Below are 18,425 nucleotides of genomic sequence, written 5' to 3'. Positions count from 1 at the left end.
AGCTCGTGTTTAATTACCGTAGGCGCATGAGGCCCAAGTTTGGTTTTAAAATATTTCGCAGCCCTTTTTGAGGCAAGGACTATTATGGGCAAAACAGGAATAAACTGGAGTTTTATGGTTTTTATGTAAAATCACATGAACCGGAAGCTCCTCGAATCAATAGTAGTAATTTTCTAGTTTCATTAATAATTGAATTCCCTAATGTAATTTTAATTTTTGTTAAAGGATACTGAAAAAAAAGGAATATTGTTAAGGATAATTTTATACATGCAGTTTGCAGTTGTCTGATTATCGGAGCCTCCACTTCTCTCCGGCATCCACTAATGTCTACGTTTCTCCCAATCAAAAGCCACTGTATTTTCCCTTCTCACACTCATTTCAAGAACCCCCCAATTAGAACCTCTCCTGCTCCATCCCTTTTGCCTCAGACTAGCTTTTCAAGATTCAGTGATGGACCCAGATACCGCTATTGCGTCCTCGCCAAAGCCGAAGACCAAGCCAGAGAAAATGAGGTTTAGTTCGCTGCCTGATTTTATCAGTTCACTATTTTGTATACTGAGGAATTCGTTGGATTAAATTTCTAAATTTCCTTTATGTTTATGGATAATGATGCTTAAGGACCATATCTGGTGTTGGAATGAAATGGGGTTGAATAGAGCAGAATGGTTATAAAGGATTAATGCATGTAGAGAAAATTTAATTTTTAAGGCACCCATTATTTAGAATTGGAATGAAATGGAGTTGAATAGAGCAGAATGATTCACAGAGAATTCATATAGTCGACCCTAAACAGTGTGGATAGAGGCATAGGTGGTTCGTACAGAGAACCTCTTGTCTTAACCCGTTATTTAGTATTGGAATGAAATGAGATTGAATAAAGTAGAACGGTTGTAGAAAATTCATATATCTGACTACAACTAGTGTTTAATCAAGGCGTAGTTGATTCATACAAAACACCTCTAGTTTTAGAGAATCCATTATTTAGTATTGGAATGAAATGGAGCTGAATATGTATATTACAAAATGTTTACGAAGGACTCGTATAGTCAATCCCGACTAGTTTGGGACTGGGGTGTAATTGATTCATATAGAGAACCTCCAGTTTTAGAGAACCCATTATTTAGTATTGGAATGAAATGGGGCTGAATAAAGCAAAATAGTTAAAGAGGGTTCATTTAACTCATTAACGTCCATCTAGTTTGAGATTAAGGCATAGTCGAGTTGTATATAGAGCCTTTGGTTGTAGGGAAACCATTATATCTAGTCTTGGAGAATCCATTATTTTATATTGGATGAAATGGGATTGACTGGAGGGGAATGATTGTAGTTGATTCATATAGCCAAGTCTTAACTAGTTCAGGATCAAGACGTAGTTGATTCATAATTTTGGAGAATCCTTATCAAGTATCGTGATGAAGTTGGGTTGAATTGGGGAAATGATTCCAGATGAATCATACAGTTGATTCCAACTAGATCGAGATTGAGGTTTAATTGATTTTCTGATGGATTGTTGTTGATAATGAGGCAGTTGTTTCACAGTGGCTAGATTCTTGGAAATACTCTGATGGTTTCTTTGGAACCAGATGGATTTTACAAGGGTTAATATTATGCTAAGTTAGGAATGCAAGCTCCTTTTTGCTTTTCTTATCTGATTATTGAAATGTCATACATGTGTTAGTCTCCATCTCATCGAGTTATGTATTTTTCTAATTTTAAGTATGTAGCCTAATTCCTTATCATATATTTCTCCTTTCTTAGTCAATAACTTGATTATAGTTTCCACAACTGCTTGTAATTTAGAGAATGGATTAGTATATTACTAGCATAATAGAACTTTAGGTCTCAGGACCTTATGCATTTGATGAACTTAACAGCAGTTAAGGTTGAGGCCTCAAGAGTGAGTAAGCTGTTAGGTTATATATATATATATATATATATATATATATATATATATATATATATATATATATAATAACAGTAAACTACTTTTGGACAGGACCTCATGCATTTCATGAACTTTAATAGCCATTAAGCTTCCGTGTGAGAGTAGGTTGTCTCAGGTTCACTTCCATAATATAGATGGACGGCCTGTAACTGCACTTTGTTCTTCTAACAGTATATTTGCATTTATCCATCAGTTAGTGGTGTGAATAGTAGTTCCATCTCTAATTATTATAGCAAAAGAAGACAAAAGACAACTAAAGAAAAGTGCAGTGGCTTGTACTTTCACTTTACTAAGAGTTAGGTTTGCTTCAGGAACTAACAACTTCATCAGGAACATGTGATCCTTTATGTTCAGTTGATGAAATGAGCTCACAAGAATTTGAAGCTACTTACCAGCCAAAGACAGATTTACTGAAGGCCTTTGCAATTCTTGCCGCGGCCGTCACTGGTACAGTAGCAATAAATCAATCATGGGTGGCTGCAAATCAGGTGTTTTAACAGGAGCGTGATTATCTTATTTAAAGGCATACTAATGAATTATCCTACCAAAATTTCATTTGGCTGATCAATTGTCATGCTTCAGGATATTGCCATGGCGTTGCTGTTTGGATTAGGATATATGGGCATCATATTTGAAGAGTCTCTTGCATTCAACAAAAGTGGAGTAGGGCTTCTGATGGCCGTGAGTTTATGGACCATTCGAAGCATTGGGGTAAGACTTTCATCACTTTTTGAAACCACAAATGATCTTTAGTTGAGATTACTTCCGTTTAGGCTATGTTGACTATTGAATGTTTGATAGAGTGAAAGTAAGCTGGACTAGTAATAGGAAGTTTGTTCAGTCTTACTAAAAAGCAACTTCTTGCACCTACTTTTAGCCCTTTAATGCTCTTTATGAAGGCTTGCATTAAGTGAAACTTCTTTTGAAATTATCTTGTTGCTTTGTTCAACTTCATGTTCTAGCTTTACTATTGCTAAACTGTTGATCTGGTTTTGAATTAGAGTGCTGCTTTATTATGAGCATACTGTGAGAATTAGCACGGGAAAAGAATATTATTGGTTTAACTATAATACAATGAGCCCTATTTATAACTATACACAATACAGTACGGGGCAGACAATTCTATGTGAGACTAGGACTAATTCACATAACTATCTAACACTTCCCCTCAAGCCGGTGCATACAAATCATATGTACCGAGCTTGTTACATATGTAACTAATACGAGGACCAGTGAGAGACTTGGTGAAAATATCTGCAAGCTAATCATTTGACTTCACAAACTGTGTAGCAATATCTCCTGAGAGTATCTTTTCTTTGACGAAGTGACAGTCAATCTCAATGTGTTTAGTTCTTTCGTGGAACACCGGATTTGATGCAATATGAAGGGCAACTTGATACCACACACAAGTTCCATCTGGCTTATCTCACCAAATTTCAACTCCTTGAGCAACTGTTTGATCCAAACGAGCTCACATGTTGCCATAGCCATTGCTCAATATTCTGCTTCTGCACTAGACCAAGCAACCACATTATGTTTTTTGCTTTTCCAAGACACCAAATTATTTCCTACTAAAACACAATACCCGGACTTAGAATGTCTATCAGAAGGTGATCCTGCCCAATCAACATCAGAGTGTCCAACGATCTGCTCATGCCCTCGATCCTCGAACAATAATCCTTTGCCTGAGGCTGATTTTATATACCGAAGAATGCGGACAACTGCATCCCAATGATTATCACCGGGAGAATCCATAAACTGGCTCACATCACTCACAAGAAAGGAAATGTCAGGTCTAGTCACTGTGAGGTAATTTAACTTACCAACCAGCCGCCTATATCTTGGCAGAATCGCTGGCTCCCCTGTCCTAGCAGAAGTTTAGAAGACGAATCCATAAGAGTGTCAACCAGTCTACAGCCTATCATTCATGTCTCCTCAAGAATGTCTAAGGTATACTTTCATTGTGAGATCACAATACTTGACCTAGAATGAGTGACCTCACTACCTAGAAAATACATTAAGCTGCCAAATCGTAAAATTTGAAAGTGCTGAAAGAGATGTTGCTTCAACTTAGTAATAACATCCTGATCATTGTTGGTAATAACAATATCGTCACCATAAACCACTAAATAAATACAGAGATTTGAAGTAGAATACCGATAAAATACAAAGTGAGCAGCTTCGCTACGAGTCTTGCCAAACTCCTGAATAATTGTGTTGAACTTACTAAACCTTGCTCGAGGAGACTTCCTTAGACCATAGAGTGTCCGGCGCAACCGACATACAAGACCACTAGACTCACCTGAGCAACAATACCAGGTGGTTGCTCCATATAAACTTCATCCTCAAGGTCACCGAGAAGAAAAGCATTCTTAATGTCCAACTGATAGAGAGGCCAATGGCAAATAACAACCATGGATAAAAAAAGTCGGTTTGGTGCTATTTTAGTCACAGGAGATAAAGTATCACTGTACTCTAGCCCAAATATTTGGGTATACCCTTTGGCAACAAGGCAGGCCTTAAGTCGATCAACCTGGGCATTTGGACCAACTTTGACTGCGTAAACCCAACAACATCCAACAATAGATTTACCTGAGGGAAGAGGAACAAGCTCCCAAATACCACTCGCATGTAAAGCAGATATCTCGTTAATTATAGCTTGTCGCCATTCTGGATGAGATAGTGCTTCATATGTAGGCTTAGGGATGGAAATAAAGGACAAAGGTGATACAAACGCGTAATGGAGTGATGACAAACTGTGATAACTGAGATCGACATAATATGAATTAGGATTAAGTGTGGATCGTATACCTTTTCGAAGTGCAATCGGTGGACTAGGAGGAGACAAGTCTGCAGTAGGAGCAAGGTCAGGTGCAGGATGTGAATCAGCGGAGCCCGATGCTGGATGCAGATGACGACGATAACTTAAGAGTGGTGTTCCTACAGTTGGGAATGCAGGAGGAGGAATGGTAGACTCCTTAAAAATTGATATGGGTAAGACTTCCGTGGCTCGGGATATAGGAGGAGCAATAGTAGACTCCTCAAAAGTTGGTATAGGTAAGACCTCAAATTTATCAATATGGTCAGAAGAGGTAAAGTCAAGACGAGACTCAAAAAATGTGACATTAGTTAACACAACGTACCTACGAAGATCAGGTGAGTAGTAATAATATCCCTTATGAAGAGAATAACCAATGAAGACACACTTGAGAGCACGAGGAGCTAACTTATTTTCCTTAGGGGCTAATTTATGAACGAAACATGTGCTCCCCAAAATACGAGGGGGAAGAGAGTATACGGGTGATTGGGGAAACAATACTAAATGCGAGACTTAATTTTGGATGGATGATGAAGGCATCCGATTAATCAAGTAACAAACCGTGAGAACTGCATCGCTTAAAAACGCAGCGAAACATGGGACTGAATGAGAAGTGTGCGAGCAATCTCAATGAGGTGCCTATTCTTTCTCTCTACAAGCCCATTTTGCTGAGGGGTATAAGAACAAGATGTCTGATGAATAATTCCTTGAGAAGTCATAAACTACTGAAACTAAGAGGATAAATATTCTAAGGCATTATCACTGCGAAAATTGCGAATAGAAACACCAAATTGATTTTTTATTTCAGTACAAAAACTAGAATATAGAAAACAACTCAAAACGATCTTTCATTAAGAAAATCCTAGTACATCTTGAATAATCATCAGTGGAAATAATAAAATAATGAAATCCTAAAGTTGAACTAACTCTACTAGGAACCCATATATCAGAATGAACTAAAGAGAAAACAGACTTTGCACGACTCTCAACACTACGCGGAAAGTTGGCTCGGGTATGTTTCTTAAGCTGACACGACCCACAATCTAATTACCAGCAACAGAAGTATCAGTCTAAGCAACCGAGGCTACTTTTGGAGATGTCTACTTGCTCGATACTGAAGGAACACATTATATTCCCTTTATCTATTTTAGATAAAGAAAATCTCTGGTTACATGTAGTCTCGGTATGAGCAACATGAGCATTTTTGGGTAATCGACCATGTAAAGAATAGCAAACATCACGAGTACGTCCAAAACAACCCCCTCCTCGTTTATTCTCCATAGTCTGAGATGCCCGATTTTCATTGTTTGGGATGCGAGAACAGAGGAGTCAGCTGTCTATGGTGAGATCACTGTGTTACTAGCGATGCAGCAAGACGAAGTAATCGAAAGAATAATTCGTCAATTGTAGGAACAGTCAGACTAGCCAAAATCTGGTCACGTACTGAATCAAGGTCATTAGGAAGTCCAGCGAGTGTAAGAATTAGAAACATCTTCTATTATTGCTCTTGTTGTTTTTCAATACTAGCAGAAACTTGCATCAACTTCTCAAATTTATCCATGATTGCCTGTTCTTGTACCAAGTAAGTAGACATATCAATTCCTATTTCTTCAAATTTGTCATCTACGATAACACATCATAGAAACGAGATATGTCGTTAGTATATAAAGTGCGAGCCTTTTCCCAAACTAAATGACATGTCTGGAATGGACGAAACAAGGGCATCAACTTGGGATCAATAGATCGCCATAAAATACTATATAATTGAGCATTGATCTTCTCCCAAAGTGCTTTGGCCTTTTCATCTCCCTCACTAGCCTTTTTGGTTAAGTGGTCTTGAACACCTTGGTCTTTGCACCACAACTCGACAGAGGAAGCCCAAGCTAAATAGTTTGAGCTTCTCATTAAGGACTTTGAAGTAATCATAAAGCTTGAATTTCTAGCACCTGTGTTTTTAGAACCAAAAATATCAAATTCGAAAGACATAGTTGTTCTAAGTAAATAATCCTCAAATAGACTGAATTCTAACTGAGATTGATTGAAAGTGGCTTGAAAACAATTGGTACGCCGGAACCCTAGTCTGGCTGTTAAATTTTTTTTAAAAAAAATATGGGTCGTCTCGGAATTGCATGGCGACTTCACTGCAAAACAAAATCTAGTCGAAATCTTGTTGGAAAAGCTCACACGCGCCGGCGCGTGAGACAGACGCACCGCCAGAGTCATAGATCTGACCGGCGCATGGAGGCACGTGGAGGGGACTTTGCCGGAGAAACTTACTGGGGTTTGGTCGCCTCTGATATGGGAACCTTGTGGTGGTGCTGGATTTTGCACAATACTAAGGAAAAAAGAGAGAACGCAAATCAGCCCTAAAAACGTCGCCGGAATTGAAGCACAACGACTATTTTGGCTGGCTTTTCTTTCCCGGATGTTTTTTCACTGCCGCTCTGATACCATGTAAGAATTAGCACGGTAAAAGAATATTATTGATTTAACTATAATACACTGAGCCCTATTTATAACTATACAGAATACATAATCTACTCCTATTTCATGTGGGACTAGGATTATTTAACTATCTAACACATACTACTTTTTAACTTGTATGCACTGTGGTGCTCCTCCTTCCGCTAAGACACAAGGAAAGCAAAATTTACAATTAAAACTGGAAGGTCCAGTGCACCTACTAATTCCTCCAATTGTGGATCCTATTTAGACCATCAAAATATTAAATGGAAAAGAGTCCATTTTGTTGTATATATCTTAGAATATTATATAACTTGACAAGTTAACGGGGCACGTTCTGAACTTTCCAACAAGTAAACAACTCAACATCTCCCAAATAATAGATGCTTTCAAGTTTCAACACACAGCTATTTTCTAGTCTATGCTATCAGCTGTGCCATTAATACCAGTGTTCTATGGAAAATGTATGTGGTGAAGTATCTTAGCAATCAGGTACACCCTGTCCAAAGTGGGTCGCTAATCTGTCTGTATTCTTTCTATTACACTTGAACTTGTTTTCTATACTCGTGCTATGATCTTACTTATTTGCATTTTCGGTAGGAATAATATGACTATAGACATCGTTACAAACTAAGCTGCATCTCTAATCATTCACATGATAGGATTAAATAATTTTTTTTTGTTAACACCCAAATAATGTGGTGCAAGATGAAAACTATTGGTGAACTCTGAATAAAAGTTTTCATCCATAATGTGGAAAAGTAGCTTTACCAAACATTTTGTTTTTATGATGAATTTTGCCAGCATCCGTGAAATAAGATGATAATCATAGAGATTGAATGATCATCGAAACAAGCTCTAGGATGGTTTTCTTATTAACAATAATGGAATTTAGAGAGAAGATGTCTTTTTATCTTCCGTCCAAGTGTTGTTTGACATTTTTGCACTCTTTTATGTCCTTGGCAGGCTCCTTCTAATGACATAGCTCTTTCAGAATTGTCACATGCAACTGCTGAAGTTAGTGAAATAGTGTTCTTTTTACTTGGTGCGATGACCATTGTTGAGATAGTTGATGCTCATCAGGGATTTAAGCTTGTTACTGACAACATCACTACTCGCAAGCCAAAAACTCTGCTTTGGGTGGTTAGTGCTTCATTAATGTTTTCTGTTCCAAATCACTCTTCGGCTCTGTTTAGCTAAGCAGTTCTTTGTTCTTTTCTCTGATTCTGGAGATTCTGTTATATCTTGCTTTTGGTCTAACAAACACAGATACTGGTCTGATTTTTCATAAATTCATTATTGTAGTGACTGTACAGTGTACTCTTCAAAATAGTGTTATAATTACCCTTCAAAATAATATGATAATTTAAGTAACTCCTCGTAAATTGAAGAATGATCAGAATAAGAAGGATTAATATAAGCGGATGATGACAGAAGGTCCACTTTCCCTACCGATTTAGGAATCTATTGAGGCCCATGTTTTGTCGCAACATATTCAGTCGTAGTTCTCTTTTTGTAAAATGCATGTGCTAAGGGGGGAAGTCTTCATGCCAGAGGTTAGGCATCTACCATTTTCTTCTGTTGGAAAGTCTTCTTTTAGGAATTGACAATTCTCAAAATAAGAAATACTCATTGTTTCTTCAATACAGAGATCAGAGATGCACGGTTCTTGGAGAGGGTTTTCTACTAATTGATGGGTCTTAATAGTCTTTGTTGTACGTATTTCACATATAATTTGGCTTCCAAGTTCCTTTCAATCGTAACGGTTCTTAGTAGTCTACATTGTGAGTATTTAATTTAAATTTGATATCACTCATAGATATTTTAGGATTCTATAATGCACAGCAGACTGAGGGTAGTATAATTGTCCTGATTAGATGAAGTACATGACGTACATAGATGAATTACACACTAAACGCCACTCATGAAAACGACGAGTCAATAATATGAAATACCTTGAGAGTTCAGACTGTTTCAACATTTTCGTATGCTGCTTGTTCCCTTCTGTTGTTATTAACTTTCTGATGTGCTTAATGTTTAATTGGTAATTTCAGGTAGGTTTTGTGACTTTCTTCCTTAGTTCAATCCTGGATAACCTGACTTCTACTATAGTGATGGTCTCCTTACTGAGGAAACTGGCACCACCTTCAGAATACCGAAAGTAAGTATGAGCATCTTTGAGCCTCATCTGTACAACCTTCTAATAGGAGCTAAGATACCAAGGTTTTTTACTCTCTGCTTGCTCTCATACGTCATCTAAAGTTCTAATTTGATCTTGGAAGTATGCACGATTGATCTTGATTGCCAGAAGTCTCAAGAAGTTTTGATATTTGAATTAGAGAAAAAAGAGAGGAAAGAACTAGGGATGTACATGTTGAAGCACGTTAGGTGTCTATAAGAGAAATGAAAAGCCCAGATCTTCCCAAGATGCAACTTTGTATTACTTCAAGGTTCTTTCAATTCAATTTGTGGAAAGCTTCTTATGAGGACCTATTATATTCAATTTATGAATGAAGAACACAGTGGAATGGTTGCATGTGATGTGATGTTTTAAGAGCAATAAGTATCTTATCGATCAATGTCTTCTAGAACTTTACTCTTATTCTTTTAGGGGTTGTTTGTTTCATGGGATAACGAAAAATAATCTCGGGATAGAATGGTCATTTAATCCCATGTTTGGTTGAATTTTTGAGTCCGGTATAATCAATCCCAGGATTAGTTGAACTTGGACCACAGTTTTGGTATTTTCTTACGCCATATTCAATGTAGGATAACAATCCTGGGATTAGCTATCTTGGGATAAAACAATCAAATGACATAAATGTCCTTCTCCATAGCTCTTCTCCTAAAGTCCTTTAAGAAGGCTAAGGTTAAAACTGAAAGTAAAAGTTTATCCAAGTTTATCTATTGTAAAGCCAAACATATGTTTTATATTATACTCCCTTTATCCCATTTCTGATCCAATGAACCAAACATCTACAAAACAAAGTATATCCACTAAATAATCCTGTCGTTATTTACTCCCCGTCTTATAATCCCCACATTATAGTCCCGGTATAACTTGTTTGCGAACCAAACGACTCTTTAGGAAACAAATCATGTTTGCCTCTGTCCAAGGATAGACTAGACTCTCTAGTATCTCAGGCTATTATTCATTTTGAGTATTTCCCCAGAATTCTGAACCATTTCTAGCTTTTGTTTGTTCAGCCTTAAAAGCTGAATATGGTGTTCAAATTAACAATCTTCAATCTGTGAAAATTGTGGATCTTCCAGCCCCTTATACAGTAAATCTTAAATATGAGGGATGGGCCCGAGAAACATCTCAGTGAGATAAATATTGACAATTTACAATTACTTTGTCTTGCTTCTATACCTACCAGTTTCTTTCTCATGTATCCTTTTTCTGAAGGTTCAGATCCTTTACTGTAAGAAGTAAATTATCTGTAAAGTATTTGTTCGCAGGCTTCTTGGTGCTGTTGTGGTTATAGCAGCAAATGCTGGCGGAGCATGGACTCCCATAGGTGATGTTACAACTACAATGCTCTGGATACACGGGCAAATATCCACGTTGTCAACAATGAAGGTTGTTGAATTTTTCTATCTGACTGCTTCTATTTTCTTGCATGCACATCTTTCCTTGTGTCATAACGGCGAAAACAGTCTAAGGGAAAAGGGCGAGAAGGAATTATCAAGTAAGCACTGGATGACTGATTGTCATTTGGTATAGCTTCCAATATTGAATGATGATTGGTCTACATATGCGTGATTTTCATAACATTGTTAATGTCATATTAAACAGTACATAACCGTACATACACTGACTTGGCCAGAAAACATGCTTGCATTGGCTTTGGAGGAAACTATAACCCCATTCTAAGTAGAGGAGTGCTCATTTAAGTTTACAACAACAACAAACCCATGGAGAGGGTAGTGTGTATGCAGACCTTACTCCTATCTAGTGAAGATAGAGAGGTTGTTTCCGATAAACCCTCGGCTCAGAAAAGGTGAGAAGGAGGAAAAGAAGAAGAAGAGGAAGGAGAAGAAAAGAAGAAGAAAAAGAAAGAAAAGGGAGAGAGAAGAAAATGAGGAAGAAAAAGAATAAATAGTAACAACAGGGAAATACGATAATTGAAACGAACTAAACAACATGACGTAATATAGATCTGAGAATAAGAAGGTATATGCATGCTACCAATACTACTGGTAAGAAAAGGAAAAACTTTCAAACTCCCTACTAACCTTCTACCCTAATCCTCGACCTCCACATCCTCCTATCAAGGGTCCTATCCTTAGTAAGTTGAAACAGCGCCATGTCATGCCTAATCATTTCCCCCTAGTACTTCTTTGGCCTACCTCGACTTCTTCTCAAACCCGCCATGGCTAACCTCTCACACCTCCTAACAGGAATATCCATGCTTCTCCTCTTAACGTGCCCGTACCATTTCAGCCTCAACTCCCATATCTTGCCCTCTACGGAGGCCACTCCCACTTTGTCCCGAATAACTTCATTCCTAAACTTATCTCTCCTGGTACACCCACTCATCCATCTTAACATCCTCATTTTTGCTACTTTCATCTTCTGCACATGGGAGTTCTTGACTGGCCAGCACTCAGCTTCATACAGCAGAGTTGGTTGAACCACCACTTTGTAAATTTTACCTTTAAGTCTTGGCGGCACATTCTTATCATATAGAATACCGGATACGAGCCTCTATTTCATCTATCCCGTTCCAATACGATATGTGACACCCTCGTCAATCTCCCGGTTACCTTGGATAATAAACCCGAGATACTCGAAACTATCTCTTGGGGATAACTTGAGTATCAAGCTTCACATCCATGTCTGCTTCATGAGTCCCGTCACTGAATTTACACTCCAAGTATTCTGTTTTGGTCCTGCTCAACTTGAAATCTTTAGACTCCAAGGTCTGTTTCCAAACCTCCAACCTTGCGTTATCCCCGCCTCGTGTCTCGTCGATCAACACTATGTCATCGGCAAATAACATGCACCATGGCACCTCCCCTTGGATGTGCCGCGTCGGTACGTCCATCGCCAAGGCAAAAACAAACAGGCTGAAAGTCGATCCCTGGTGTAGCCCCATCACAACTAAGAAGTGTTCTGAGTCACCTCCCACAGTCCCCATCCTAGTCTTAGCACTATATATCCTTAATCACCCTAGTGTACGCTACCGGAATGTCGTTAACCTCTAAACACCTCCAAAGAACCTCCCTCGGAACTTTATCGTACGCTTTTTTAAGGTCAATGAACACCATATGCAAGTCTTTCTTCCTTTCCCTATACTGCTCCACTAATCTCCTCACCGGATGAATAGCTTCCATAGTCGAACGCTTCTCCTCACCCTGACTTCCACCACCCTCTCCCTAACCTTCATATTGTGACTTACAACTTTATACCTCTGTAGTTGTTGCAATTTTGGATATCAATCACCTTTGTTCTTGTACAAGGGAACCATCGTACTCCACCTCCATTCTTCGGGCATCATATTTGTCTTAAAAATAACATTAAATAACCCAATAAGCCACTCCAAGCCTGCTCGGCCCGCGTTCTTCCAAAATTCCAGCGGGATTTTGTCTGGTCCCGTCGATCTGCCCCTGCTCATCTTACGCATCGCCTCCTCCACCTCTACCTTGATACGCCTACAATACCCAAAATCACGCTGACTTTCGGAGTGCTCCAACTCACCTAGCACGATGCTTATGTTCCCCTCCTCGTTAAACAGTTTATGAAAGTATGTCTGCCATCTTCGTCTAATATGTGCCTCGTCCATCAATACTTTGCCGTCCTCATCTTTGATACACTTCACTTGGTCCAAGTCACGGGCCTTTCTCTCCCTCACCTTGGCCAACCGGTCCCGCTTTTGCCTCCGAGTTCCTCGTACAGATATCCAAACGTTGTAGTCTTCGCCGCCGTAACTGCTAACTTCGCCTCTTTCTTTGCCTTCTTATAACACTCCTGATATGTCCTTTTCTCCTCGTTTGTACTTTGCACTAACTTCAAATAAGCCGCTTTTTTCGCTTCCGCTTTATCTTGGACCTCTCTATTCCATCACCAGTCCCCTTTTTGACTCCCAGAATAACCCTTCGTGACCCCTAAGATCTCTCTAGCAGCTTCCCTAATGCAATTCGCTGTCGTGGTCCACATCCTAGTCCTGTCCCCCCTACTTCTCCATCATAGCCCGCAACCTCTCCCCCAACTCCTGAGTTTTGTCCTTAGTCAAGTTACCTCACTTGATCTTAGATTTCCTGCACATCGCCCTCTTCCTCCTACTCCTTTTGATCTCCAGGTCCATTACTAGGAGTCTACGCTGGGTCTTGAGGTACTCACTCGGGGTGACCTTGCAATCAGTGCATAGACCTTTATCACATTTCTGCAGAGAAGGTAATCAATCTGAATCTTGGCCACTGAACTCCGGAAGGTGACCAGGTGCTCCTCACTTTTCGGAAAACTTGAGTTAGCTATCACCAAATCAAAAGCTCTAGCGAAATCCAACAGTGAGGTACCTCCCTCGTTCCTATCCCCAAAACCTCACCCGCCATGCACATCATCATAACCCCTTGCATTAGCGCCAATATGGACATTGAAATCCCCTCCAATGAAAAGCTTCTCGGTGTGCGGGATACTTCGCACCACCTCTTCCAAATCCTCCCATCTCGGTGTGCCTGAGGAGCGTGTTTACAGTAAACCCTCCAACTACAAGCTTAATACTCATTCCTTATCAAAAAAAAAAAACTACAAGCTTAATACTCATCAACCTATCGTTTACCCTTCTAACCTCGACCATTAGCTCCCTGATGTCCCCCGTCAACTAAAATACCTACCTCGTTCTTGCCCCCAGTGCCTCCTGAGTACTACAGTTTAAACCCGTCTACATCCCGAGCCTTAGTACTCACTCATCTAGTCTCCTGGACACATGCTATGTTGATCTTCCTCTTCCGGAGAATCTTAGCTAACTCTATAGACTTCCTCGTCAACGTGATCCAACTCTCAGCCTAGAGGCTCCTTTAACCCCCTTACCACCCTTGCTCCCCACCCGAGGACATGGCCTTACTCTCCCATCATTCACCACAGCCACTATAGTATAGAGGGGTATTAAGTAATCACTACCACTTAAATAGCAAAGAGCGAAAACAAAGGAATATAAGCTAGAATTCGAAAGACTAAAAAAACTCAAAAAGCGCTACTACGAATATAGTAAAACAAGCAAGCACTAGAGCAGTTAATCTACCTCGTTTCTAATCTACCACTATGCATGCAGGGCAGTTAAAATGGTATAGATGATTACTTAAACTTATAGACACTAATTGCAAGTACCGAAAAGCCAGCAAGTGTTGTCTACCTAGAGCAATCAATCCAACTACGGGTAGCTGGCGAGGCAACCAAAAAAGATGTATTAAACACAATCAAAGACTGCTGGCACAGGCAAATAGAACACAAGAAAAATATAACAAATCTTGGAGAACACAACAAGAAACAGTATATACACAACTAATAAGAAAGAACGAAACAATAAACTGGATACACACAACTAATATCAAAGAATGAACAGGCAATAGAATATAATAGAACAAGAACGGTAGAACCTGGTGTTGTAGTCGAGGAATTTAGTCGCCGGAAACGGTGAAGCTCGCCGGAAAGCTGCCCGAAGTTATTGGACCACGTTGGAACTGAAGATGTGACCACCAGTGCCGGTAATGTGACTGTACGGAAACGTGGGCCTGATTAGTAGCCTGAGATGACAAAATAGTGCTTCCACCCACGCACCGGCTCCACGGCTTGCCGTCTCATCCTCGTCATCCCGAAGTCCTGCCACGAAAAGGAACAAGACCGAGAGGAAGAAAGAGGGGTCGGAGAGACTGCCTTTTACCTGTTGAGATGCGGCTGACGGGAGGGAGAGAGAGAGAGAGAGAGAGAGAGAGGGGGCTAGAGAGTGAGAAGAGAGCAGGTCAGAGAGGGGTGGAGAGGGGAGCAGACGCCGACGATGGCTGCTCTTCTTTCGTCTGCTTAGGGTTCAGAAGGGAGAGAGGGGGAGAGGAGAGAAGAAATAGGACAGGAGAGAAGAGAAGAGAAAAAGAGAGAGGAGAGGAGAGAGAAGGGGGTCTATCTGCTGCTGCCATCGGGTTTTCAGTCGCCGGCAGTGACTGCTCTTTGCCGGCTGCTTAGGGTTCAGAAAGAGAAGAGGAGAGGAGAGAGAGAAGAGAGAAGAGAGGAGAGAATGCTCATTTAAGTTTAGTTGGATATATATTTGACACTATGGATAAAGGTAGAACTGAAATGAATGCATGATGCTTACAACTCAGTTGCATTCTCTCAAACTGCACTTATTAATGGAATTAAGTATGCAAGACGGAAAGAAGGGGAGGAAAGAAGTATATAAGTTTTTCGTGATAAAGGAAGTTTTATTTCAACGCTGCCACTGGTTCTATCCAGTATCCACAGCGTATATTCATTTAAACAAAGAAAAAAAGAAACTAGTGACTTTCATAATCTTTCACATAGTTATATTTTGAAAATTAGTACATTAATCTCTGGAACTCTCACTCTGCTAGATCATGTCTAAGCCTGTCCAGTCTTCATTTAAAGAACTCTTTACGTCAGTTGCCAACTGAAGTTTCTATTCCAGTCTTGGTAACAAGTGCAATGCACTTTATTTTTTCGCAGGGCTTATTTTTACCATCAGCAGTTTCTCTAGCTGTTCCTTTGGCTCTGCTGTCCCTTACAAGGTACATTTATAGCAAGACCTAAAGAGCTTCTTGAGTTTCGGAAATATTTCATGCAGTAGAGTAGGAAAGAAACTATATGTGATATTATTCCCGTGTTCAGTGAAGTAAATGGGAAAGGACAAAATTCCGCAGATGTTCTGGCATCCGAACAGATGGCTCCTCGAGGACAGCTAGTTTTCTCAGTAGGACTTGGGGCTTTAGTGTTTGTACCAGTTTTCAAGGCCTTGACTGGTTTGCCGCCATACATGGGTATGCTGCTTGGACTGGGAGTTCTTTGGATAATCACAGATGCAATTCACTATGGAGAATCAGAAAGACAGCGACTGAAAGTACCACAGGCTTTATCACGCATTGACACTCAAGGAGCTCTTTTCTTCCTCGGAATCTTATTGTCCGTTAGCAGGTATTGAAGAATCCTTTGGGTTGTTAATTGTTTCTGCCTCCAATATCGTAGCAGAATGGTTAATCTATCATGACATATTCTCATGTGTCTTAATACATGCTTGTTTATTTCACATTAATGCAATCTTGTTCCTTTTTTGCTTCTGTTGACTAGAACAATGTTCTGGTCTTTTCTACTATGAGATGTCAGTTAATTACTGAATTTGGCAGATGATAAAAATAAATTGTGGTTGACAGCAAGAATTCTGGAACTTGGATCGCTGTAGTGCATCCTTACCTACTTGAGTAAATATTTTATGGAAAAATTTCATATTTCTTCCCTCTTTACAGCAGCATAGTAAAAAAAATGCACGCAAAACCCTTCTCTTGATAGAATAGGTTCATGCATCATAATACTTAATGTAAATTACACGATCTTTTAAATGATTTGGAGTAATTTACATGAGGTAATGCACCCCATTCTAAAATGACATGTAGATGATGTGAACTTGTCCCTATATACACCAACAAGGGTTGTGGTGGAGTGGTAAGTACTCCTTCATCCTTAACCATAGGTCTCGGGTTCGAGCCCTAGGTATGAAGTGGCCTTTGTTAGAGAGCACTTTACCCCTAACGTGGGACTTCCTGGCACGAATCCGGATTTAGTCGGACCCCAACGCGGATACTAGATATCGGGTGGAAAACCAAACCAAAAAAAAAATTGTCCCTATGTTCACTGCCAAATAAAAGTGATATTTCACCATATAATTTCATTTCCATATCCACAATCCTTTTCCATAGTTCTAAAAGTGGGGCATTTTCTCACTGCGGTGATCCAACCCCACCCAGGAAGCTGGTCAGGTGTTTCCCTCCTTTGGTTGGAGGATAGCATGATATTGGTGCGATAGATGTTGTGAGCTAGATCTGTTCAAAAATCTGCAATCGAGGGCATTTGGTATGAACTAGTTCTAAGTATTTATTAATAGGAGTAACCCCACGGTGTGGGATAATACTGGGTATGTTGTTGTATTAATAGGAGTAAACCTCTATAAGTGAAATCATTTGGAAAATCTTATTGTTCTTCTAGGATTGGGGGTGGGTGTAGGATTTATTACTCTGTTTTGCTCATGCACTGTGTGACTATCAACTGTTACCATGCCATCTGAATTAGGAAGCTTAGCATTACTTAGCTGTTCTGGTGTATTAACATCCTTTCCATAGCTTGGAGGCAGCAGGTATTCTGCGAGAATTGGCAAATTACCTTGATGCTCATATCCCAAGTACTGAACTTATTGCGAGCACAATTGGAGTTGTTTCAGCAATCATAGACAATGTTCCTCTGGTTGCAGCCACAATGGGAATGTACGACCTATCCTCCTTTCCCCAAGATTCTGAGTTCTGGCAACTAGTAGCATTTTGTGCAGGTACTGGTGGATCCATGCTAGTAATTGGCTCAGCAGCTGGAGTAGCATTTATGGGAATGGAAAAGGTCGACTTCTTTTGGTATATGAAAAAGGTACCACTGCTGCTATTTGATGCTCCACTTGGAAAAAAAAAAAACATTTCTGCTGTTATAACTTGTTATTTTCTATCTCTGCAGGTTAGTGGGTTTGCTTTTGCTGGCTATGCTGCCGGTATTGCTGCATATCTAGCAACACATAATCTCAACATCTCACTTCCCACAGCTCTGGCTCAAGTTCCTTTTCTTCATGGTTCATAACTCATTCAGATGGGCATTTGATCATTGAAGCTATTAGTACATCTGATTGTTTACGTATTCTCAAATATATGAACACATGACTTTTAGTGGTGGCTGGGGGAGAGGGTGGGACTGAAGATTTCAGCCCCCATAATGTAATTTATTGATTTGTCATTAATAAATTAATAATGTAATGTGAGAGTGCATTAATAATTTAGTTGAAACGGGCTGCTGGGAGATAATTTCTTATGCATGAGACGCAAGATCAATCGTCAAAGCTTAAGTTCAATTTAGTTAATTCAACAGGGAGCTCCCTTTATTCAGCATTACTTAACCAATGCGGGTAAAAATTCCCTGGTCACAGATGGGCAGGCTTC

At 39.7% G+C, this 18,425-nt stretch overlaps 1 protein-coding gene across 1 annotated transcript; it reads left to right on the top strand.

Annotated features, from left to right (window-relative positions):
• The first annotated feature begins 205 nt into the window (after positions 1-205).
• Positions 206-18,285, top strand: LOC107787869 (sodium/proton antiporter 1). Its single transcript, XM_075252339.1, has 10 exons — positions 206-512; positions 2,257-2,433; positions 2,528-2,656; positions 8,193-8,369; positions 9,281-9,387; positions 10,689-10,809; positions 15,907-15,968; positions 16,069-16,371; positions 17,571-17,865; positions 17,950-18,285. The coding sequence occupies exons 1-10, from the start codon at positions 324-326 to the stop codon at positions 18,067-18,069; spliced, it is 1,680 nt and encodes a 559-aa protein (XP_075108440.1). The 5' UTR covers positions 206-323; the 3' UTR covers positions 18,070-18,285.
• The last annotated feature ends 140 nt before the right edge of the window (positions 18,286-18,425 follow it).

Source organism: Nicotiana tabacum, chromosome 4, assembly GCF_000715075.1.
Source record: "Nicotiana tabacum cultivar K326 chromosome 4, ASM71507v2, whole genome shotgun sequence".
Lineage (NCBI taxonomy): Eukaryota > Viridiplantae > Streptophyta > Magnoliopsida > Solanales > Solanaceae > Nicotiana > Nicotiana tabacum.
This window is presented reverse-complemented; position numbering and strand designations above follow the sequence as displayed.

Excerpts from the sequence above, each read along its gene's own strand:
- LOC107787869 (XM_075252339.1), top strand. The coding sequence starts at position 324 with ATGTCTACGTTTCTCCCAATCAAAAGCCACTGTATTTTCCCTTCTCAC. Across the intron at positions 513-2,256 it reads ACCAAGCCAGAGAAAATGAG|GAACTAACAACTTCATCAGG; the intron begins GTTTAGTTCGCT and ends GGTTTGCTTCAG. Across the intron at positions 16,372-17,570 it reads ATCTTATTGTCCGTTAGCAG|CTTGGAGGCAGCAGGTATTC; the intron begins GTATTGAAGAAT and ends TCCTTTCCATAG.